General features: G+C 43.3%; 1 protein-coding gene across 1 annotated transcript in view; it reads right to left on the reverse strand.

Annotated features, from left to right (window-relative positions):
- LOC124261822 (matrix metalloproteinase-16-like) overlaps nucleotides 1-27,102 on the reverse strand; it is a 100,279-nt gene that overhangs the window by 14,564 nt on the left and 58,613 nt on the right. Inside the window, exons 3-5 of the mRNA XM_046696198.1 lie at nucleotides 13,206-13,313; nucleotides 2,203-2,303; nucleotides 124-328 (exon numbers count right to left, since the gene is read on the reverse strand). Coding sequence (XP_046552154.1) covers nucleotides 124-328; nucleotides 2,203-2,303; nucleotides 13,206-13,313 — 414 coding nt within the window. The remainder of the gene's footprint in view (nucleotides 1-123; nucleotides 329-2,202; nucleotides 2,304-13,205; nucleotides 13,314-27,102) is intronic.

The raw sequence follows: 27,102 nt of genomic DNA on the forward strand, positions 1-27,102 counted from the left end.
GTATTGAACAGCAAGAGAATAAGTTATGTGTAAATGTATTCAACAAGACCAAAGTTCAAATACTATATGCCCAATAACTGAATCTATTTAGTAATACAACAGCACAATCTTTAGTATACATACCATCTGGCACTGAGATAGTCCACGGCTCATCCAGATCAAAATGGGCGTCGCCGCCATATTGGGGGAAGAACGCATGCGCGAGTGTTCTGCCCCGCCCATCAAAAGGATTACCGTCACCATGGGAACGACTGACAAATTTGACTTCTATATCAGCAGGGCCATGATCTCGTCTTGTAAATCGTAACGGCGTCACTCTGCTCCATACCTGAAACCGAAACGCCAAATTGATACATAATTGCTTTATTATGAATAATTGGTTTTATTTAATAGCAATGGTAGTTTGTTTATCTCGACTGCTCGGGACAGCGCCGTAGACGAGACATGCGCTACTGGGACTGCAAATAATTCGAGTAGACCATTTAAACAATACTTAGCTCGTCTGGTAACTCTAGTTTTATGATGGAATTGATATAATAATAATAACTCATTAAAGTAAAAACATCATCTCGGTTTCACGTGGCATTTATTGCATTGTGTTGATGAAGACTGGAACTGGTCGCCCGACCAAGGAGATGAACCCCGATTTACATGTCTGTAGAATCATGAAATCTACCATTCCATGTGGCATCGTGAAGCCAATCAGTAGTCTCCTGGAGACAGCGCCGGGTTATATGTCTGGAGTTTGGGGCTTCCTCTTTCTGTGGTGGACTAATGTATCCCTTCTAACTGAGACACCATGATTTGTGCTACTGTGATGATATGTGACGAGAAGAAGCATACTGACTCCGAGTGGACAAGTCTTATTTCATTCTTTAATGCAGTACGCCAGTCGGAGTAGCCATTAATATCTTTTAACGTCTTTTGGTATTACGTTGCCAAGGATAGAACTACCGAACGTTCGGGCTCCGTACTGACTGTCTCACCATTAGACAACGTGTCTCACCATTAGACAATGTGTCTCACCTTTAGACAACGTGTCTCACAATTAGACAACGGACGCGGTCAAAACCGACGATCAGTAAACACTCTCTGCTGGATGACTATTAACGGCATATCTGCGTTGAGTTCACCTTTTATGTTTTCACTATTGGACTGAAGCATTATTATTTCAGTTGAATTATATTATTGAGCTGAGCTGGATGTCACATCTGAGGGTTCGCCAAGGTCTGCTAAGGGGAATATCAGACAGGCTGTTTCTACGAAATTCGACATAAGACCTTCGAAACCTCCCTATGTCGACCACGTTTTATATCAGGACACCGTCAGCACCGTAACGATAGCATTCAAAGTTCGACACTGTGACATATATAAAACTATCTGAAGTCGACATCGCTAAACTTTAGACATTGCAGCAACATTGATCAGAGTTGGACACTGTGACATTATAAAACTATCTGAAGTCGACATCGCTAGGCTTTAGACATTGCAGCAACATTGATCAGAGTTCGACACTGCGACATTATAAAACTATCTGAAGTCGACATCGCTAGACTTTAGACATTGCAGCAACATTGATCAGAGTTCGACACTGCGACATTATAAAACTATCTGAAGTCGACATCGCTAGGCTTTAGACATTGCAGCAACATTGATCAGAGTTCGACACTGCGACATTATAAAACTATCTGAAGTCGACATCGCTAGACTTTAGACATTGCAGCAACATTGATCAGAGTTCGACACTGTCACATTATAAAACTATCTGAAGTCGACATCGCTAGACTTTAGACATTGCAGCAACATTGATCAGAGTTCGACGCTGTGACATTGTAAAACTATCTGAAGTCGACATCGCTAGACTTTAGACATTGCAGCAACATTGATCAGAGTTCGACACTGCGACATTATAAAACTATCTGAAGTCGACATCGCTAGACTTTAGACATTGCAGCAACATTGATCAGAGTTCGACACTGCGACACTGTAGACACTAAAGCAGCAGCCTTAAGAGCTCGCTCTGTGACATCGTCATACATCCACAGACACCGTGGCTTACCTTTAACGCTATGACGTCACACGTCCACTGAAACGCCATGGCTTACCTTTAACGCTATGACAACGTCACACGTCCACTGAAACGCTATGCTTACATTTAACGCTATGACAACGCCATACGTTCACAGAGACACCATGGCTTACCTTTAATGCTCTGTCAACTTCCATTATAGTCTGCGGCCTGGACAGTTCCCGGCTGAACATGGTGATTCTGTACGTCAAGTCCGTCTTCGCCCACTTGCTTCCTGGGGAAGAGACCAACATTAAGGTGAACACAGATGGGTAATCTGTAGCTTCACTGTCGGCATTGGGAAGGAAGGGGAGAGAGGTTGCAAGAGATGGGGAGATGGGTAGAGTAACACACGGTGAATACAGAAGGGTAATATATAGCTTCACTTTCATCAGTGGGAAGGAGGGGGTTGACAGTTGAGGGGTGGGGGTGGCAAGAGGAGTAGGGGAAGAGGAGAAGGGAGTAACCTTGTGAAAATGGTATTTCACCACTTTTGAGTTACAATCGAACATGTTCTTTTCACCAAGATTTCAAAGATCGTCATGTGACTCTTGCTCAGAAGTTGTTCGATTCAAGGCCTCAGTAAAGCTTTCAAAACGTTATATGGTATAGTCCGTTTGGCTCAAAAGCGGACCGATGAATTGCGATCTAACTCGAAACTGATAAACAAATAATACTCAATGAAACGCTGATCATAATAAAAACATCAGACCATCTCTGTGAGTATTTTTGAGAATTTATGTCCTATAAATAAAAAAGTTGTTTAACAAACTATCATTAAAATATTTACACAATTCACTATTTGGTACGAGGGAGGAGTGCAGAGAAAGGAACAGCCAGGTGTGCGAGAAAGGATGGATACGGCACAGCTCTGGCAAATGAATCAATAGCTCTGTCGGCACTTGTGCACCTGCTCCGCGTACACCTGGCTGTTCCTCTCTTTGCTCTCCTCCCTCGTAACAAATAGTGAACTGTGTCAAAATTTTAATGATAGTTTATTAAACAACTTTTTTATTTTCAGGACATAAATTCTGCAAAAAAACCTCACAGAGTTGGTCTGATATTGGATAGTATGTTGGGAAGATAAATTTCTTGGAATCTTTAAGATAAATTCAATCATGACTTGAAACGAGATTGCAGTGCTTACGAAATGTAACAGACAAAACCAACCATGTGAAAACTATTGTTAATGAAAACAAGTGTTCCAGAATTGTTTGTGTTCGATTATGAGAAATTATGATCGATTGCTTGGTCGTTTAGTCACTACGACCAATCTTCGATTATTTCAATTAATCGGACCACCACTAATACACATACGTATCACTATGAAAGAAAACCAAACGCTTCTCAGTATGTTTGATTCGAAACTATAATCCGTTATCAGTAGTGTTTAGTCGTAACAGTGAGTGCTTCCTAATTAATTCCTTCTTAATTGATCCCAACTGAAAAACAAACAAGTGACACCTTCAACTCAATTGTAGTTTACACTACAGCATCCCTTTGATTCATACCGCACCCTGTGTAAACGTGTGGAAACAACCTCAGTTCAGAGGGATACTTGTCCATGGAAGATAGGTGAATATCGAGTTTCTTTGCAAATATCGAGTTAAAAGGGTAATTTTGTTTGTTGGGACGATGAAATTATATCGAGATATCCGAAATATCGAGACATCCGTATCGAGTTAAAAGAGCTTGAATAATGATACATTATGAAGGATTTTGCCGGGACCGAGATGTTATATCGAGACTGTATGTATGTCCCAACCGTGATCCACTTAAAACGGATATTAGCAGTGTACATGCACAGTAAATATGTTTCCCACTACAAGATATAACTTTGGGGTAATGTCCGCCGCCGTATAAACAATATGATAAACACTACATTAAACCCAGTTCACCCCGTCACCCGTTCTGCGGCGTAAAGCAAGACTCACTCTCCGGTGCGTCTGTGGTATTGTGGGATTTGCAGGGGTGTACTAATTGGAACCTTGGGAATCGCACACAAGTCTAGGGCTTAGCCAGTATATAAACAACAGCATGATTAACACAATGTCCATACGGTCCAATCTGATAAATAATAAACCACTTTCAGTCTCTCCAAGACATGCTACGGCGATCTGTTTATTTCGAAATATCGAAGCAGATATCCAGTACATTGCGACAGGCATTCGTACCAATCAGGTCCAATCCAGTATCATTTGGTACATAATTCAAGATACTAGGGATGTTGCTAGTTCTTCCAATCATCAGGTCACGAATGAGGTCATCAGTAAGTAGGGTGTTTTGACCCCCGTCTGCTTGTGAGATATCAAACATTCATGTCACTCCACACACGACCGTGGATGAATATTTAAGTGAAATGAAATATAGTGAGTGAGTGAGTGAGTTTACGCCGCACTCAGCAAATATTCCAGCTATATGGCGGCGATCTGTAAATAATCGATTCTGGACCAGACAATCCTGTGATCAACATCGTGAGGATCGTTCTACGCAAATGGGGTACGATGACATGTGTCAACCCAGTCAGCGGCCTGACCATGCGATCCCGTTAGTCGCCTCTTTCGACAAGCATGGGTTACTGAAGACCAGAAATGAAACATGGAGGTAGTTAATGAAACCTTTATTCATAAATAGCATCATTATGCAACATTTCCTTTTCTAAATTTTTGGGTAAATGGGCTCTGTTTAACGCTGTTTCAACAATGCCACAGAGCATCGTGAGTCACAGTGATGATCCTAACAGAGAACAAAGCAGCCAAAGGACGTTGGACCCTCTGGACATGTAAATTGACATGACGGGCTCTTGTTCTTTCTTACGCTTGGTGGGGCGGCGGGGTAGCCTAGTGGTTAAACCGTCCGCTCGTCACGTCGAAGACCCGGGTTCTATTCCCCGCATGGGTACAATGTGTGAAGCCCATTTCTGGTGTCCCCCGCCATATTGCTGGAATATTGCTAAACGCGGCGTGAAACTAAACTCACTCACTCCCTCTTACACTTATAAGTTATCATCATAGTTTGAGAAAAAGGCCGATATTTCGCACAAGAAACTGCAGGTAAGGGCAGGTAGATCGATGCTTCCTCACACACGTATGTTGGTTGTTATTTATCTACATTTCCAAGGAATATCAGCTCGGGGAAAGGACTTGCTCATCATCAAAACACAACAATAACGTTTTCTTAAAGCTGAACAAATTAGCCAATTGACAGAATGCAGCCTAAAATACCATATTCTTGGAAGCCGAAAACATGCAATAGTTGAAATGAACCAAGACAAATTCTCATGCATGCGAGCATATAACTCTCATAATGATTCGAAAAGGTTTCCTCTTATTTCTTTAATTATGCAATTTTGTTGTCTGAAAAGAACCCTTATCACATCTTGTTTCTTCTGTATCAGTGAATCATTGCGTTGTCGGTATGCCAATATAGTTTACATACAGAGATTGCAACAAGAGGGGCTGTCAGATACTATTCATCTCACAGCGAGTGGTTTCAAAACGTACCGTATTTCCTCTAATAAGCGCCGGACCTCTAATAAGCGTCGGAATTCTAATAAGCGCCGGAGCTCTAATAAGCGCTGGGGGTAAAGCAGTTCACTAACACTTACGGTAATTACACCCAAGAAGCGCAATAAGTTTCCAACAAGCGCCGGGCCTCTAATAAGCACCGGGTCTGGAAATCCATTGAAAACATAAGCGCTCGGGCGCTTATTCCAGGAAATAAGGTATCTGAAGAGCGAAAGGGTTCGGCAGGTTTTTTGAACGGGTTGTAAGATGGATGGTGTATGACATGAACGGGCGCAGTAATGCGTCGCACACACCCTAAAATCACACCATCTTAGCATTGAATTGATGTATAATTTTTCTATTCGCATGACCGTTTTGGCGCAGCTACATAATTGTCGCGAGTGACGTCACCCGTCACTGCATACTACTCATACCTCGTTTCACTCTTCATAAAATGTTTATCTGTACATGTGGAGTATCAAGATGGAGATGACAATCCAAGTGAGTGAGTGAGTCAGTCAGTCAGTTTACTTTTACGCCGCTTTTAGCAATATTCCAGCAATATCACGGCGGGGGACACCAGAACTGGGCTAACACATTGTACCCATTAGGGTTGGGTATTGCCACAATTTTCGTATTGCGATATATTGTGATATGTGTTGGCGTATTGCAATATGTATTGCAATATATTGTGAAAGTGTAACACATTGTTTAAGGTAATGAAATTTTGTTTCCTTTCTTTTGAAACAATGCCACTGGCCACTGTCAGGACTCAGATGTGATTGTACAAGAGATCAATTGAAAATGCTTCCAAATTGAAGACTTTGCTTCAAAGTTTGGGACTCGAGAAAAAGCGTCTGCAGCGGCGTCCGCCATTTTGGTTTACTTATCCTTACAACGAGTGCTGGTACCAATCTATATTTTTATTTATATGGTTTAAAAGTCACGTAAATGCAATTATATAACCAATAAACATTCTCAAAACTATTAATGTATAATAATATAAAGGAAATACAAATGTTATTAGTAGTTTTAACTACATCAATAAAATTACCGATCGTATCGTGTGAACCGGTTCGCGAGAAATGTACCGCAATATATCATATTGTGAAGCTCGAATTGCAATATACCAGTAAACCGGTATTATCGCCCACCCCATGTGGGGAATCGAACCCGGGCGTGACGAGCGAACGCTTCAACCACCAGGCTACCCAACCGCCCCGAAAAACAAGTGAAGATTTCACTACTACCACACAGTTACAGTTCAGCGTATTTGCTAGTTGATAACTACTTCCCTCATATAGACACACGTGTAAAGATGAAAGGCACCGTTCATTCACATCAGGTGTGTACAAGTAGAACCCTCAAACGTAAACAATAACACGTGTTGTTCTTCTCAAACCTCAGACCTCGACCTTTAATTGATCCTGCACTGACCTGGTCTCGCGAGACACCACGAGAGTAGAGTATGGAACATGGCGTAGAAAGGGTTTTGAATATTTGATGTTTGTACTGACAGGCTGGCTGAGAGTTAGTTTACCGTGGCTGAGAGTAAGATCCTGTTAGATGTGAGCCTTGATATTGTCCTCGAGAACGGCAATCACAGGAATGACGTTCAGAGTGACGAGACTGTCTCTGTCAATTTGATTTGTGATTCCTTGTAGTTTATACTGAAGATTGATTACTAGAGGTGTGACGATACAGAAATTTCACGATACGATACGTATCGCGATATCTTGGAACGACACGATTCGATACATATCAAGATATGCTTTCTTTAGTTATTTTCCTTAAAAAATCATATTTTAATAGTAAGAAATGTTGACATAACCATCAATATCTAGTGAAAATTAACAATTTTAAGGTCAACGATACACATCACGATACGAAAAAACATATCGATATATTTATCGTCAGATAAAGTATCACGATTATCGATACTACGATATATCGTCACAGCTCTATTTATTACTTCGTCGTAGTAGATCATAGTTGTGTTAAAATGTATCACAGACATGGCACATGACGTCATCACTAGTTTTGTGACGCCACTGTATGTGACGTCAGAGTGGCGCCATGTGATATAGTCTGTTAACCTTCCAGCCCTCAAGTTGGTTGACACATGTCATCGGTTCCCAATTGCGCAGTACGATGCTCATGCTGTTGATCACTGGATTGTCTGGTCCAGACTCGATTATTTACAGACCGCCGCCATATAGCTGGAATATTGCTGGGTGCGGCATAAAACTAAACTCACCCACTCACTCCAGCCCTTAACTAGCAGCTTTGGTAGTATACTTCCAACGGAGCTGAGAATTAAATTCGAGTAACGCTCCGCTTTGGGCGTGATATCTAGCGTGAACAAACACACATTACGATTGGATTATTATTGTTGTTGTTGTTGTTGTTATTAACGATATCAGTTTATTATCAAGGAGTATAGTGATTTTATGAGATATATGTATGTCTGAAACGGGCTGCACTCGCCGAATAGACCTTTTAACCTCGAAACCAAACCTATCAAATTAAAGTTTACATCTTACAGAAACGTAATTTTAATTACTCTGATGATAACCTGTGATACAGCTTGTTTAATCAAATCAGTAACAGTGCTGCATGGATCAGGCTAATCTCAGCTGTTTTGTATTTCCTAATTCAAGGGAGCAAACCCATTCTAACAAACATTACCCACTCGGGGTCTTTCCTGTGAGGGGGTTCATCGTGTTCTCTTGGTCCAACTTTCCAGTTCTAGTACGAGTTCACACTACTCCAGGAGCCACGAAGCTTGTGGCTCCTTGCTAGCTCCTACATATCAACACCTGCCAAGGGGGGCAGGGTATGTAACTCTGGCTGCACATGGAGGCCCGCCCCACCCGCCGGCACAGGTGGGCCAAGGCAACAACGGCCCGTTGTGCAAATGAAGTTAACACGTATGTGAGAGAAACTCTGCCGTATCTCATTACCCCTCCACAGTGCGTTGCTTGGAGCTGATGTAACACATTTGTGCCCCCCCCAGTCTGGGGTGGGGATGTGTGTGTGGTGAATGGTGACGGTGGTGGAGGAGTAATAGGCGGCGTGAGACTACCTGAAAAGGAACACCACCTTTCCTCAATTCTTATTTTCATCTGGTGTCCCCCGCCGTGATACTGCTGGAATATTGCTAAAAGCTGCGTAAAACCATGCTCATTCACTCTTATTTTCAGTCGAAGAAAGAGACGTGTACGGCGTAGGGCAATGGTTCTGAAACACGATCACTGGCAACAGTATGGCTGAACCCAGATATAGATAGAGGATTTCATAATACGAAAGTATAGCGATAGGGGCATCGGAAAATCTGCTTTTAAACCACTCGTAGCGAACACATCAGAAGGTTGAGTGGACGTAGGTTCAAACGGATCGTCTGGAAAATAGAAGCGCACCCACGGTAGCTTACCTAAATACTAAATAGCAGCGCTCCTTACCACCTGGTCCCTCGAGATCCCAAACAACATCTTGGACGGACATGAAAGCAATCTCGGCCACCTGACCCTCCACGTGGGGAAAATGATCTGTTGTGGGATGCACCGCAAAGAAAGACAGAATGTAAGGCAAGCGCGTGAATGCGATCCCTCTTTCTGATGTCCCAACTTCAATGATACTGGCGAAGTCCCTCTGTCGTCTTTGAAGATCCCATAACGTCGGCGTTGTATGCCAGGGTTATGCTATCAAGTATGCAAACGTTGCAATCACATATGCAGGAGCTGCCATCGCACACGTCGGAACGATTCAAAGGAAAGGAGATCAACATGGTAGTTTGATAATATCCAGAACGAAGGCTGTGTACAATCTTCTGATATCACCAATCCAATTATTATGTATAAGCCAGTTCCCAGGTAAGACATGGTCTGCCATGTTGGACGTTATCTAAATAAGCCATTCCAAACACAAAATCCCCATACAAGCACAAGCCCATCCTTCCAAGTGCCATCTGGAATTGGTATAAAAATAGCGGTCAAGGCACCATCTGTGAGCTATCAAGGTGCCATGCATAAGCAAGATCAGCCATTCAAGTACTGTCCACCATAGGCCACGTATCCAAGTACCACTTAACAGAGAATGCCAGACACCAGTTGTACTATCTCCATCTCGTCCAATTACTATCTATGAGGTAGGCCACTCTTTCAAGTGCGACATGAAGCTATACAAGTCATGAGGACACCATGCACAAGCCAGTTCACCTATCCAAGTACCACTTCTAATCCAGACCACCCATCCAAGTATCACCTATAATCCAGACAGCCCATTCATGCACTATCTATGAGCCAGACCACCCATCCATGCACTATTTGTAATCCAGACCGCCCATCCAATTGCAAGTACCACCTACAAGCCAAACTGTCCAACCAAGTACTATCTCTTAGCCAGGCCACCAGACCACCCATCCAAATACCATCTATAAGGTAGACCACCCATCCAAGTACCACCTACAAGCCAAACTGCCCAACCAAGTACCATCTATAAGCCAGGCCACCAGACCACCCATCCAAGTACAATATTTAAGCCAGACCAATTCAAGTACCATGTGCATAAGCCAGACTACATGTCCAAGTACCATCTTTCAGTCAGACCACCCATCCAAGTACCATCTTTAAGCCAGGCCAGACCACCCATCCAAGTACCATCTTTAAGCCAGGCCAGACCACCCATTCAAGTACCATCTTTACGCCAGACCAATTCAAGTACCAGCTTTAAGCCAGACCAACCATAGAAGTACCTTCTAAAAGTCTTTTCATAAATATTGCTGACGGCAGTGCAAAACCCTCTTTAGTAGGAGTCTTTATTCACTTCCTCAAAATCGGCCCACATGACCCGTTGTGAGATGTTACAAGAAAACCGGTAAACGTACACGAGGTCTAAACACCCGGGAATTGCTTCAAAATACACGAATGCACGTGTTTGAATGGTTCACAGATGCAAAAATAAGGCCAAAAGGTCACGTGACCTTGATGTAATCCATATAGCCTCGAGTTTCAATCTCCAGGAAATAAGAATAATTTGAGGGCATTTTGAATCCATTCCGAAAGATTGTACCCAATGGTATATGGACGAATGAAATCCATATGCATTTTTTGCCAGGGCTCAGGGCAAATCACCATCAGGTGCTCGTTAAGAATTGTTCCCAGTAGTTGCTTGTGTCATTCACAGTTTCACATTTCGTCACTGATATAATGCTGCCCTCAAACAGTTCCTCTTTAGAGATAGGGTCCCCCGGATCTGACATCGTATCACACAAACACGGTGCACAATTGCTTGTGAAATGGATAATTAAAGGAAATGCTCGGTGGTTTGGTCGGGAAAGTACAATTTTAACTTTTCTAAAAATTGCATAAATATATAATGGGATTTTTTTCGAAACAGGATCTTGTTCCCATTATATTCAGTCTGGTGGATTCAATGTGGCTGTTCCGACGGCTCTGTAAGTTGCTTCCTCCGTATCAGTTCTGCTGGTGGAAATGGCAGATGTTTTTAGAAGCACACCTTTCCCGCTTACGTCAGTATTAGCGGATCAGTCAGGTGCCAACGTCAGTTTTAACTGCTCAGTCTTTTGAAAACGTCTAGTATGGTGATTTACCTTCAGTCGTTGGCAATTTATAGCCTGTTTCTATATTGTATTGTCCTTAATAGTTAAACTATTTTAGATTTAATTGCTAGTTTTAGATTCATCTCTGTGATAATCTAGTTATTTTACTGTCCTTCGAAGACAGGTTTTTACAATTTACCATTAAGTACTATGTATACCAATTAATTGTTCTCGTCACGATATGTCTGAAATATTGCCGATGTGACGATAAATTTTAACTCACTCACTCATTTTGAAAACGTCATCAGTGATGGTTGAATGTGCTGTCGTTATAGTATCACCGGCGGACGACACTATTATTCGAATAGATGCTGCATGTGGTCTATGGTTTAACATCGACCAGCGTCGTTATATATAGTTGAGTCAGTCAGCCACCGGCGTAATCAGCAAAGGATCAGTCTGTTACAACCGAAATTAGATATAGTGAATCAGTTATCAGCGTTACAGGCGAATATGTTACCAACGTCATCAGTGACAAATGAATCCGTTATCAGAGTCATGCGTGACAGATTAAATCTGTAACTAATGTCATCCGTGACAGATGAATCTGTAACCAACGTGGTCAGTGACGAATTAATCAGTCACCGACGTCATCAGTGTCAAATAAATCCGTAATCAGTCATGCGTGACAAATTAAATCTGTAACTAATGTCATCCGTGACAGATGAATCTGTAACCAACGTGATTAGTGACAAATGAATCTTTAACCAACGTGGTCAGTGACAAATGAATCCGTAATCAGATTCATCCGTGACAGATGTATCTGTTACCAACGTCAACGTTGACAAATGCATTAGTTATCAGTGTCATCCGTGACAGATGAATCAGTCCGTAATCAATGCCATCCGTGACAGATGAATATGTTACCACTGTCATCAGTGACAGATGCATTTCGTAAATACATCCTCCACAACGGATTATTCTGTAAACCAACATTGTTCGTGACAAATCATTCTGTTACCAACGTCATCCGTGACGGATGAATAATCTGCCAACGTCTTCAGTGAATCTGTTACATGCGTCATTCGTGACAGACAAATATGTTACAAACGTCTTCAGAGACAAATGAATCTGTTTAACAACGTAATCAGTGACGAACCTGTTACCATGAGGCATGTCATTCTTACACAAAACACAGACACATTCGAGTAACAGACACATTCGGGAAAAGCGAGGATAAGAGGCAATTGGTTACTCGAAGCAATATGACGTAAAATCAGTGCACTGTATAACAATGCGATGAGATATTATACACCGAGACGTGATACAAAGGTAAACACGAGGTCTCCATGTTTCACCAAAACACGACGCAAAGCCGAAATTGTAAACGAATATCACACATGAGGCCAACAGACTTGTTTTATGAACAAGAGTTAAATGTGTTTTCAAAGGAACTTATCTCATTAACGGTAACTTTGGAAGGCAGTTCCTCCCATCGTCCCTTTGCTTCACCAGGCGATCGATGTGAGAAGGAAGCGCTTCAGGCAACGCACACTCCTCGCAACGTCACTTCCGCCCAATTATGCCGACACAGCATAAAAGCACGTCATTAATGCAGTTGGTTTAATGTAAAAAATCTGGAAATGTTTTTATAGATTCTGCCTTGTGTATATTCCTATCCCTGCCCCACAGATCTGGACGACACCTGCACACCAATATAAACAAGCACCTTGTATTTTGCTATTTTGCATCAAACCCAATCCATCTAACGTCACACAAAACGATATTAAAACAATGTGACATTAACCGAAATGGTGTTAACTGTGAAATACATTCACTGTAAGGTGCATTAAAAGGAAAGGATGTGAAAACTGCAAATGGATCGAAGTTATATGTGATATGTAAATGAGAAAAATGACGTTAAGCAATAGAGGAGGTTGCTCCCACGGATGTTACTGAAAAGGACATTGACCGTTGAGGATTCTGAAATAGAGAAAGGACTGGAAGATCTAGGGATATTAACTGCTGGGATGTTAAAACCGTAAAAGATTATGAACGTCAAAGAATTTACCTTGTAATGTATAGCGCTTCCTTCTTGCACCTTGACTCAGTACATGTTTGTCTCTGTTTCCACAGCGAGGCAGGCTCATTGTATCCTTTGTCACCTTGTCCATCACACCTGCAAGAACAAACACACGTGGTCACACCTTCAATTAACAACAGACACATGGCCACGTCTGAAACAGCCATGTGGGCTCATCGACAACGAAGAGCAATCACACGTTCAGACCTTCAATAAGCAGAGAATACGTCACATCAGCGGTCACACGATAACATGGTCACACGATAACAAGCAACAACCACATGGTCACACGAAAACAAGCAACAACCACATGGTCACACGATAACAAGCTACAACCACATGGTCACACGATAACAAACAACAACCACATGGTCATACGATAACAAACAACAACCACATGGTCACACCGATAACAAACAATTGGGAAACAAACAACAATCTGGTGGTCACACGGTGGTTAACAAGCAAACCACACACGTAGTTACACCTTCAATAAGCAACAAACAGATGACAACATCTGCAATAGTAGCACGTGATCACACCTTCCAAACACTTCCCAACAATCACAGCGACTAACATTATGACATGATTCTCAAAAGTGATCTTTGTAACAAAAGCAATATGCATCGGCTATCATTTCCCATATGAATTTCACTGAAATCACTTTTATGTACATTATTTCTGATTTCGGGGTTATTGTCTTAGGTGCAGCAATTTGCTCAGCAACTCCAATACCACAATCTCATCAAACTCAGATCTTTCTTCTCGCTTCCTCTAACCAAAGGCATGACTGTAACTGTTAAGTCGGCCAACACAGCATGAGTGTGACTGGTGAGTGGTCCAACAGTCTGTGAGAACGTGAGAATGAGTGGTCCAACAGTCTGTGACGACATTGGAGTGACTGGTGAGTGGTCCAACGGTATGTGAAGACATTAGTGTGACTGGTGAGTGGTCCAACAGTCTGTGAGGACATGAGCGTGACTGGTGAGTGGTCCAACAGTCTGTGAGGACATGAGTGTGACTGGTGAGTGGTCCAAGAGTCTGTGAGGACATGAGTGTGACTGGTGAGTGGTCCAACAGTCTGTGAGAACGTGAGAATGAGTGGTCCAACAGTCTGTGACGACATTGGTGTGACTGGTGAGTGGTCCAACAGTCTGTGAGGACATAAATGTGTGACTGATGAGTGGTCCAACAGTCTGTGAGGACATGAGCGTGACTGGTGAGTGGTCCAACAGTCTGTGAGGACATGAGTGTGACTGGTGAGTGGTCCAACAGTCTGTGAGGACATGAGTGTGACTGGTGAGTGGTCCAACAGTCTGTGAGGACATGAGTGTGACTGGTGAGTGGTCCAACAGTCTGTGTCCAACAGTCTGTGAGGACATGAGTGTGACTGGTGAGTGGTCCAACAGTCTGTGAGGACATGAGTGTGACTGGTGAGTGGTCCAACAGTCTGTGAGGACATGAGTGTGACTGGTGAGTGGTCCAACAGTCTGTGAGGACATGAGTGTGACTGGTGAGTGGTCCAACAGTCTGTGAGGACATGAGTGTGACTGGTGAGTGGTCCAACAGTCTGTGAGGACATGAGTGTGACTGGTGAGTGGTCCAACAGTCTGTGAGGACATGAGTGTGACTGGTGAGTGGTCCAACAGTCTGTGACGACATGAGTGTGACTGGTGAGTGGTCCAACAGCCATATGGTAACACGATAACAAGCAACAACCACATGGTAACACGATAACAAGCAACAACAATATGGTCACACGATAACAAACAACCACCAAATGGTCACACGATAACAAGCAACAACCACATAGGTCACACGATAACAAGCAACAACCACATGGTCACACGATACCAAGCAACAACCACATGGTCACACGATAACAAACAACCACCACAAGGCCACACGATAACAAACAACCACCACAAGGCCACACGATAACAAACAACAACCACATGGTCATATGATAAAAAAACAACCACATGGTCACACCGATAACAAACAACTCGGAAAACAAACAACAACCTGGTGGTCACACGGTGGTTAACAAGCAAACCACACACATAGTTACACCTTCAATAAGCAACAAACAGATGACAACATTTGCAATAGTCGCACGGGGTTACACCTTCCAAAAAATTCCCAACAATCACAGCGACTAACATTATCACATGATTCTCAAAAGTGATCTTTGTAACAAAAGCAATATGCATCGGCTATCATTCCCCATATGAATTTCACTGAAATCCCTTTTATGTACATTATTTCTAATTGTTATTGTCTTAGGTGAAGCAATTTGCTCAGCATCTCCAATACCACAATCTCATCAAAATCAGATCTTTCTTCCCGCTTTCTCTAACCAAAGGCATGATTGTAACTGTTAAGTCGGCCAACACAGCATGGGTGTGACTGGTGAGTGGTCCAACAGTGTGTGAAGAAATGAGTGTAACTGGTGAGTGGTCCAACAGTATGTGGAGACATGAGCGTGACTGGTGAGTGGTCCAACAGTATGTGTGGAGGACATGAGTGTGACTGGTGAGTGGTCCAACAGTCTGTGAGGACATGAGAATGAGTGTACAGTCTGTGAGGACATGAGTGTGACTGAGTGAGTGGTCCACAGTCTGTGAGGACATGAGTGTGACTGGTGAGGTCCAACAGTCTGTGAGGACATGAGTGTGACTGGTGAGTGGTCCACAGTCTGTGAGGACATGAGTGTAACTGGTGAGTGGTCCAACAGTCTGTGAGGACATGAGTGTGACTGGTCGAGTGGCCCACAGTCTGTGAGGACATGAGTGTGACTGGTGAGTGGTCCCACAGTCTGTGAGGACATGTGGTGACTACAGTCTGTCCAACAGTCTGTGAGGACATGAGTGTGACTGGTGAGTGGTCCAACAGTCTGTGAGGACATGAGTGTGACTGGTGAGTGGTCCAACAGTCTGTGAGGACATGAGTGTGACTGGTGAGTGGTCCAAGAGTCTGTGAGGACATGAGTGTGACTGGTGAGTGGTCCAACAGTCTGTGAGGACATGAGTGTGACTGGTGAGTGGTCCCACAGTCTGTGACATGGAAGTGTGACTGGTGAGTGGTCCACAGTCTGTGAGGACATGAGTGTGACTGGTGAGTGGTCCAACAGTCTGTGAGGACATGAGTGTGACTGGTGAGTGGTTCAACAGTCTGTGAGGTCATGAGTGTGACTGCTCAGTGGTCCAACAGTCTATGAGTCATGTAGCAACTTGGTTAGTTGGTAAGATTGTTTAGGTGTTAGTATAAGTGAGTGCGAAAATCTAAGCGTTAATTTGGATGTGAGAACATGTGTAAGTGTTATTGTGTGTGTTTCGAAAGTGTTAAGTGTTAATGTGTGTGAGAATATGTAAGTGAGAAAGAGAGTCCAAGAGCATCTGTTCACACAGCCAAACATCAATACCAGGACGGCAGATACCCAAATGTGGTTCGCTACGCTATCTAACGTCCATGTAGCGAGCCAACACAATTAACCGATAGTCCACAACATCGCCCCTAATGCGAGAAACGAACACTTGACTCTAATGATGGTGCATCTTCTGTTTACCCGTCGTCAATATTTACCCAATTATGAGCCACAACGCAAACGACTTCACTCGCAGCACAGCCTGCGTCTGCACTGCAGCATCGTTCAAGAAGAAACGTCTTCAAAAGACAACAAACACGAAAGCTAATTTAAGAATTCTGTTGTACAGCAACTATGATTTCAAGCGTACAAGTCCCAGTGTTTGTCCTTAATCCCTTCTCACCCCTCCATAGACAGTGAATGAGTAGAAGATGAGCGGCACGTATGGGCCGTGTATTACATAACATCCCATTCCATGACAAAACTGCTCCCAGGGCCGTGGTAGACGATGCTGTGGTAGGGAACGAAGCAGTGAGAACGTTAATTATAAGCGAGGCAGTTTTTGTGGTTCGTCAGGATCAATATTTGTGGTGAAGACTTCAACTACATTTTAGCTCCGAGGCGTCAATGTGGATTGCCAGATTCATTAATGTACATCTCCTTATGAGGATCTGCCGACTCACACGTTAGTGTTCAGAGTTGTATTGTGATGGGAAGCTTAATATTTGATATGGCCTGTATTAGTGAAAGCGAGGAGGTCTGTAGCTTTCCTACTTAACTGGCGTCACGGTTGGCGTGAAAGGTTCGTGGTTAGGTTGGTGTTAGGGTTGGTGTTGAGGATGATAGTATACTTGACATTAAATTTGGTGTTATGGCTGGTGTTGGTGTAAAGACTGGTCGTGAGGTGGTTTCATTTTAGTTTTCTAGTTGGCTTTTAGGTTGGTGTTTTCGGGGCATTTTGACTGGACACCAGTCACACACAATCTTGACATCAGTCACACACGATCTGGACATCAGTCACACACGATCTGGACATCAGTCACGCACCATCTAGAAAGCAATCACGCAATCTGGACACTAGTCACACACCTTCTGGACATCAGTCACACATCGTCCGGACATCAGTCACATACCATCTGGATATCAGTCACACGTCTGGACATCAGTCACACGCCTTCTGGACATCAGTCACACATCGTCTGGACATCAGTCACACACCTCCTCTACATCAGTCACACATAATCTGGACACCAGTCACACAGCTTCTGGACATCAGTCACACATCGTCTGGCAGTAACCATTACACATCAGACACAACCACGACATTATCCACCTTTGGACTCAGGCATTATCTGTACAATGTCCATCTTTATACAGCTCAGGCAAAATCAAGGCATTACCCATCTATACGCATCAGTAAAGCGTCTGTCTGAACCGCTTAGAGTAAGATATCAGAAAGACATCAGTTAGACATCATCAGGGCTTGAAGGTGTTTATCCTACGGACGTACTTGCGAACTCTCTCCAGATTGACGATTGTCAGCAATGATGAGAGAGCACTCACATATGATGTACCACAAGCAGCAAGCAGCTACATTACCTCTGATGGATTGTATGACGTTTCAAGGAAAAGTTTGTGGTATAATTCTTTACAACTTAAAGTTAAATAAAAATACGGAAACCTGTGCATCTGCCCGTTTGGGAGGGATAGTGAGACATGTATGAGTTAAAATCAATAAAAATCCGAAAAATCACATCTCATTTGGATCAAAGTTGAGAGCGAAGTGACGATAAGCGTGGAGGAAAGATTAGGTGGGACGGTAATTGGAAAACTCCCCCTGTCCCGCAGGAGATACTCTTTACTTTAATTTAAATTTAACTTTTTTGTCAGAGCACTAGAGGACGTTGCTCTGTTTATTTCACAAGGATATCTTCAACCGTTAGTTCACATGCTGTGAGTCGGAAGATACGGTTAGGCACTGAGACAGGCTTTTGTCTGGACCAGCTCATCCTTGAGGATGTTGCCAAAGGATGCTCAGACAACCGTTTGTGGTTCTGCAGTATTTACAATATATAAGTAGTTTGATCGCGTTGTCTTACACAAACCACGCGAGCCTGACGCCATGTGTCGAGTGAGGGTACGGTGGGGGAGCTGGAATGGTAGAGGACGAGGATGTGGGGATGCAGCGGTGGGGAGGGGTGGGGGTGTTGTGTGAAATCGGTGGTTAATGCAACATCTGGTTTACCTGCTCATACGCTAAGCTACAAAGCTGCTCATCGCAGAATGTGCAAATTGTCTCTATAACTAAATAGTGATTTGTATCAAGAGGCTGGTTTCACTAGTAGTGGTATCTGCAGAGACAGCTGTTGGTGAGCGTCTACAGCCGATTGATGTTTCTGGCATTTCTTGTTTAGTTATCTCACTTACATTGCTTCTCCAGAAATCGCTGAGTCGACAAATTAAACTGCTGTGTCGCGTAATGGAACTTTACATATGATATGTGTTATTGTCACTTGCTGTGAATGTCGTTCGTTGATGAAGTGTCTGTTGATAAACGTTTGATGAGGCTTAATGACAGGCGGAAGGTGTTCACTGATCGATGGTTTGTGTCCATTTAAGACGGATATGTGTTACTGACTGATGGGATGTATGGGGAACAGCAAGGGCCTTACTAGAGCACACGTTGTGAGTGAGTGAGTAAGTTTAGTTTTTCGCCGCACTCAGCGATATTCCAGCTATATGGCTGCGGGCTGTAAATAATCGAGTCTGACCAGACAATCCGGTGATCAACATCATGAGCATCGATCTACGTAATTGGGAACCGATGACATGTGTCAACCAAGTCAACGAGCCTGACCACCCGATCCCGTTAGTCGCCTCTTGCGACAAGCATGGGTTACTGAAGATCATTCTAACCCGAATCTTCACGGATCACATGTTGTTAACACGTATCTAGATGGCATCACTTGAGACCAGTATAGTAACAACTGGATATGTCTTCACTGGGGCCAAGAGGGCGAAGATATAAAGACCATTATCGTCAACCATCTGACGACGGCTTCTATCGCACCAGTGCTGGGCGCATCTGGAAATGCCACTTTTGGGAACATTCACAGATGGATTCTCTGGTGTCCAGACGGGGAACATCCAGAAAAGGGTTCCCAAAAAGGGAACATCCCAAGACGGCTTCTTTGCAGACAGTATTTGAAATATCTAGTTGTGGCTTCTCCAGCACTAGATAGGATTTATTTGGAGATGGCTTCGTTCGCTCCAGTGAAGGAACATCCGGAGACAGCTTCTCAAGGGCACAGAGAAGTCACTTCACCATCGCCCCTAATGGGGAAAACTGTAAATTGAGGCAGGGCAAATTTGTGTCTTCTAATGCGTTCAGGTGGGGGAACGTATGGACATTGATTCTCTACTTCTCGCAGAAGTACAGTTTGAGAAGGTTTCTTTTTTGTCCTCATGAGGACGGTTGGAGATGGCCTCTGTGATGTCGCTGTCAGGTACAACTACAAAAGGTATCATTTGACTCCAAGTAGAGCACATCTGGATTGACGTCACAGAAGCAAAGTCAGGTACAATAACAGAAGGTTTCATTAGAGTTCACGTGGGGCACATCTAAAGATGGCTTCTGTAACATTACTGACGGGTACAGTTAGAGAAGGTCCAGTTACAGTCCACGTGCGGTAGACTTCTGCAACGTCTGTAACGTCAGCTACAACTTACGAGTCCACGTGGACGGCTTTTCCAACGTAAGCTTGAGGTACAATTAGAAAATCCTTCTTTGACGACTATGCAAAGAGTAACTGAAGATGTTTCATCTTTCGTTACAGCAGGATCCAACTCATACTGCGTGAAACGAGGGAACGATTCAGTTATAGTGCTAAGAAGATTGTAAAAGTGAGTGAGTGAGTCAGTTTAGTTTTACGCCGCACTCAGTAATATTCCAGCTATATGGCGGCGGTCTGTAAATAATCGAGTCTGGACCAGACAATCCAGTGATCAACAACATGAGCATCGATCTGCGCAATTGGGAACCGATGACATGTGTGAACCAAGTCAGAGAGCCTGACCACCCGATCGCGTTAGTCGCCTCTTACGACAAGCATAGTCGCCGATCGTAAAACAAAGCAGCAATAAGTCGGTGTCTGCAAGAGCTGAGATTGATAATAAGATGTGCCGTTGAGACTGACATCCAATGATCAAGGGAAACAATACCAGCGCCTTGAGCATGTACTAGTTGGGTGGGTATGTGCACTATATAGTGAGTGAGTGAGTATGGTTTTACGCCACTTTTAGCAATATTCCAGCAATATCACGGCGGGGGACACCAGAAATGGGCTTCACGCATTGTGCCCATGTTGGGAATCGAACCCGGGTCTTCGGCGTGACGAGCCAACACTTTAACCATTAGGCTACCCCACCGCCCCTGTGTGCTATAGAGACATCCTATAATAATAATAATAATAATGATAATAACAATAATCAATAAATAATAGTAACTTCAATACTTCAACAAAGGTTTACGACAGTCATAGAGTGAGGTCGCTTTGTGGAACAGACCGAGAGAGGAATATCCATAGTAAGTGCAATATGAGCGATACTCTGTTTTCGATTCCAGCAACACACACAGGAAGTCTGACCTGGGCATCTGTCTGTTTGTGCAATTTCTATGACAGGTGAAACATATTTTTAAATGCATCATTATGTACTTTTTTGCGAGAAGAGATAATGAGAAAACATTACGCTTGAAAACATTTTAATTAACCGCAGAAGAAACGTGATACTTGAAGTGTTCCTGGAATGTTCATGTAAAGGAGGAGGGCAGCCATATCTTATAGCAACGCAGGTAACGGGTAATAGCAACTAACATATCTGACTAGCAGTCTGACATATACAGGAAAAGGAGCCACGAGAATGATATATTTAAATAGCTGTGTGAAAGGTATGTGACTACAATCTAACAGATGCAAGAATATAGCCATTTGACTGATATATCGATATATCGATATATCGAGATCATGTGACAGATAAACTTAAAAAGCCATGTAAAAGTCATACCTCATAGCAATCTAACAGACACAATCATTCATCCACGAGACATACTTGGGCTATGTGGCAGATATACCGTTACAATAACATACATGAGTATATTGATCCTGTTAGTTACCGAACATATACACTTGTACAGCAATGAGACAAATATAAACACACACGCACGCACGCACACACATTGTCTTCTCCAGCGATTGACATCCTGAGCATCGAAGCACCCACCTTGATACAAGACAATTATATAATGAATCAAGCCTGACCACCCGTCCCATCTGGACGCCTCTAAAGCATGGGTTGTAGTGTGTGTGTGTGTGTGAGAGAGAGAGAGAGAGAAATATGGGGAAGGGGAGAAGGGGGCTGAATTCTTACCCTGCGAGTCACTTATACGTGGATACCTACCTAACAGGTATACCTGTATAGCCATGTGTGTAAATGATTAGTACAGTGATGAGGCTAATTTATGTTACTTTCATAACACTTTTATTATCTCCACACGCCCATCACTGCAGATCAGCAAGGGTATCAGATCGTTGTCGACTTCAATCGCCATACAAATATGTGAGTATACAGATATCGCCATACAAATATGTGTTTATCTGATCATCTGCTAGATTTGGACAAGTCTGTAAGTAATTAATAGTTGAATGATAATTTCTAAAAAAATATAAATAACAGACTGGGGTCCCTAGACTGTCCGTTTATCTAGACTTGCGTTTTTAAAGGATCAAATTACTATACATGCACGGGCTTAGCACTCAGTACAGTCTTGGAGCAAGGCTAATCCTCCGCAAGACTTGGACGAGTCTCTAAGGTAAAAATTAATACTTTAAATGATAATTTCCAGAAAATAATAAATAACAGACTGGGGTCGTTGTTCTGTCCGCTTATCTAGACTTGCCTCTTTCAAGGATAAAATTACTATACATGCTTCGCAAGGCTAATCCTCCGCCAGCTCCCTGCCGTCTGTCTAACGCTATCCGAAACAACTCCCGTGATTACATAGGGTCAAGATCCATAACCGAACGCTTAAGTGTTTGGTAACCTAAATAATTGAACTGCACTGTGCCAACCACAAGGTCCTATAAATGGATTCCATACCGGAAGCGGAAGTCGTATGTCACGTGAGACGTCTGCCCAACAAGCGGGGTTGGCTTCGGAAACTGATGTCTGGCAATATGGTTGTTGTAGTCGGATGTTGCAGTAACCGCGATGATATCAGTGCCGTCCACTTCACGGCGTCTGCGTCCAAGTGGATGGACGAGGGTCAATATTCTGTGTGGTGTTTATTAAGTGGAATGTTTACGACATAAAACGAATGACATCCAATTTCGAACCGTCGACTAGAATCCCACCAATTAATATACTTTCAGGATAACAGAAACAATGGTTGACTTTAATAAGTACTCTTTCTATCTGAGATTACACTTTCTCAGTTAGAATTGATCTCCAGCAACCCATGCTTCTCGTAAGAGGCGACTAACGGGATCGGGTGGTCAGGCTCGCTGGCTTGTTTGACACACGCCATTGTATCCCAATTGCGTATATTGATGTTTATGTTGTTGATCACAGGATTGTCTGGTCCAGACTTGATTACTTACAGTGCGGCTTAACACTAAACCCCCTCACTCCATCCACCTCAATCCCCATCCTTGACCCAATCAGCAAGTGACCACGCCTACCTGATCCAACAACTAACGGTATATTTATTTCACTACTGAAACAATTCCAAAACGTTGACTTCACATTAAACAAAACATCGGTCTGTTACTCAGGGCACGCGTTACATAAACTTCGGAATTCAAACAAAATAAGCAAATTCCGGCCTCCTTCAGCTTCATAGACTCACAGGGATTTGCACAAGGAAAGGTTAATGCATTCTCGATACGTTTGTAAACACACCCGGAAGCCTCAACGTTTGTCCATATGAGTTGGAGAGCGTGTGATATGCCAAATCGAGGCAACGTTTCCCTTGTCCCGCCGCTCTGGAAACCAACCCTCGACTGTCTTCCCGTAGGAATCCGGCTGGGCCAGCAGACAATATGGCCTGTTAATTGGCCCCTTGTGCGTACACAACAGTATAAGTAAACCTGGGGACAGATACGTGGGCACCACGAGGGCAATACGAACATACAGGGGAAAGGTACTCCTGGTCCGTGACCTTCGTGAAGGCGTTTTCGCTAGAGATACCGTGGATGTGTGATCGACGTGACGCCGCATGTGTAGATCCGTTGGAAAACACAACTAGACTAACGGGTTACACAACACCAAATGTTTTCCCATAGACTTCTATAGTAACCTTATATTTTAAAGGGGCGGTGGGGTGGCCTAATGGTTAAAGCGTTGCCTCGTCACGCCGAAGACCCGGGTTCGAATCCCCACATAGGCACAATGTGTGAAGCCCATTTCTGGTGTCCGCCGTGATTTTGCTGGAATATTGCTAAAAGCGGCGTAAAACCAAACTCAGTCAGTCAGTCAGTTATATTTTAAAAACAATTATCCAGGCTATCAACAGCCATTCCATGTACACATGGGTACAGTCAGGCCTTTAAAGTACAATAAACACAATTTCTGGCCACATTTGACCAAGGGTCATTGTCCGAGCACAGGAAGCGGAACACGTCAACCCCAGTTCTACACCAAATGTCACCTACTAGAAAATATCTGTACACACAATAAGCATAAGTCATGGTGATAAAATTGACAGCACTAAATACTTAAACTTGTGATCAGTTTTAATTACTGGATGGATGTCCTTTTGAAAAGCATAAACATCTCACACTATTTCTTCCAATCACAGCTGTCACAAGTCTCTGTCTCTTCAGTTGTTTACATACGGTGATCGCTCAGGGAGCATGTGATTCTCATTAAGTGTAGTAGATCCCAAACACAAGACTCCAGTGGTATCGGCTATGAGGCAGCTCGTCCAATACAAGTCAGTGGTGTGGATCATTTTGCAATCTCTTCGACTACCTAATGAAATACCAGGCAACCTTTTCAAATAGCAAGCAGCCCTTAACCATACAGGCAGCCCCTTCGAATCCCTCACAACCCCTTTACAACCCTTTGTAGTCTCTCAGGCCAGGGGCGGTGGGGTAGCCTAGTGGTTAAAGCGTTCGATCGTCACGCCAAAGACCCGGGTTCGATTCTCCACATGGGTACAATGTGTGAAGCCCATGTCTGGTGTCCCCCCGCCGTGATATTGCTGGAGTATTCCTAAAACTATACTCACTCGCTCACTCACTCTCAGGTTGGTTGATTTGTGGTTTAACGCCGCACTCAGCAATATTCCAGCTATATGGCGGCGGTCTGTAAATAATCGAGTCTTGACCAGACAATCCAGTGATCAAGAGCATGAGCACGTTCTACGCACTTGGGATACGATGACATGTGTCAACCAAGTCAGCGAGCCTGACCACCCGAACCCGTTAGTCGCCTCTTACGACAAGCATGGCTTACTGAAGACCAATTCTAAGATCTTCACGGGTCTCAGGCTATAGAGAATAGAGAATAATAACAAAAGGAGTCAAGAATATTCTGTTTGATTGGGTAAGTGTAGAGTGCTTCGGCTAGAAAATTAAGCCAGCTGCATTTGATTTTTAAAATTTTGTAGATATATGTATATTTAAACAAGATATCTTCATATGTTTGAATAAATATCAATCTGGCTTGCATGTTCACCTAATGAACATGAGACATACAGCCTGGATCGTTAATGGTTCATTGTCGGTTTCTGTGTTTACAATCAATCAGCTACCACCAATCAACCACATGTAACCACCGGGTAATCTCAGCATTATTGATTTGTCTGTGACATTTGACTTCGGACACACTGACTGAATCGGTCGACTATTGAACCGAAACATATTGTTAAACCATCTTTGTCTGAAATACATCAAAATGGGATCAAGTTTTCATAACTGGTTAGCGGACAAAATTCGATACCAGATCTTAACATCATCATCATCATCATCATCATCATCATCATCATCATCATCATCATCATCATCATCATCGTCATCATCATCATCATCATCATCATCGTCATCATCGTCATCATCATCGTCGCCGTCGTCGTCGTCGTCATCATCATCAACATCATCATCATCATTGTCGTCGTCGTCATAATCATCATCGTCATCATCATCATTATCATCGTAGTCGTCGTCATAATCATCGTCGTCGTCGTCATAATCATCATCGTCATCATCATCATTATCATCGTCGTCGTCGTCATAATCATCGTCGTCGTCGTCATAATCATCGTCGTCATAATCATCATCATCATCATCATCGACATCACCATATGTGTGACAGTTCTCCGGCCAACACTCACAGTCAAATTCTAGGTTATCATGTCACTTTGACCCTTTTAAGTATGGCTCGGCCGGAGGTACCTTTTAAAGCGAACTATATTTTATGAGGGACCACAGGTGGCATAAAATCAATATTAATTACCCACTGGGGTTTGGTTATCTGGAAAACTGTTTTCAGTATTTCTCAGTGAGCATGATCTTTTGCTTCCTACTGGCGTGTTCACTCTTTTTCTCGTAGTTTCCATTTGTGCTAAGACGTCACCCACTGTTCAATACGTCATACACGACTTTTTATGTGACGTGTTCCCAGTAACTGATTGATTCAGCAGGTGCCAGCAGTACAGCATAGCGAAACAAATTTAGTTTTACATTTAGCGTTAGGTTATTCTCACTCGTGCTATGAAATCCCTGGACAAAATTTGGTAGGGGCACATCCGTAAATCCTCGAAGCTCTTTTGGCATTCTTTAACTGTTCGTCCGGAAACCAAAACGTCGGGACCAACAAGCTATGAGGTAAAACCGCTGGTCTACGACCAGTTGAGCTAATAACACCCAGACAGTTGTGATACGAACGCCCAACAATCGGTGATCCAGGAATAGAATTGGGTCATGCCTGCACATCAAGCAGCCTCTGTTTCATTAAACAGGAGACGTTAACAGGAACGCCAGACGTTGCCGCTGTCCCGCCCCGTGTGTAATAGGTAGTACCATGAACTACTTATATGGACGCGGGCCTCATAAAGCAAATGTTCCGTGTGTAGAACGGACATGAGTGACGAGGGAGGGATGTGCAGGTAGTCGGGATGGAAATCAATTCCTGGGGGCATTGGGGAAAGGTCAGTTAACGATGGTGCAGCAGCTGTAGCGCACAACGTGCCTCACATAAAACAGAGAAATTACAAATTAACGAGTCCGTACCAGCGCTGTTTGAAAGAGAAAAAGCGACGTCACGTTGGTAACACTGGATGTTTGTTGGAATATGTACTTCATATTTGATGGACCAGGTGGCTGGTAAAGATGTTCAGATTTGAACTGTTACAGTGCCGCTTTGTTTCCAAAGTATAAGTGTGAAGGAATTTACATATAGACAGTGAGTGAGTGAATGGATGGGTGGGTTTGGGTGAGTGAGTGAGTTTAGTTTTACGCC

The sequence above is a fragment of the Haliotis rubra genome, unplaced genomic scaffold, assembly GCF_003918875.1.
Source record: "Haliotis rubra isolate DU_JTF1 unplaced genomic scaffold, ASM391887v1 Scf810, whole genome shotgun sequence".
Taxonomy (NCBI): domain Eukaryota; kingdom Metazoa; phylum Mollusca; class Gastropoda; order Lepetellida; family Haliotidae; genus Haliotis; species Haliotis rubra.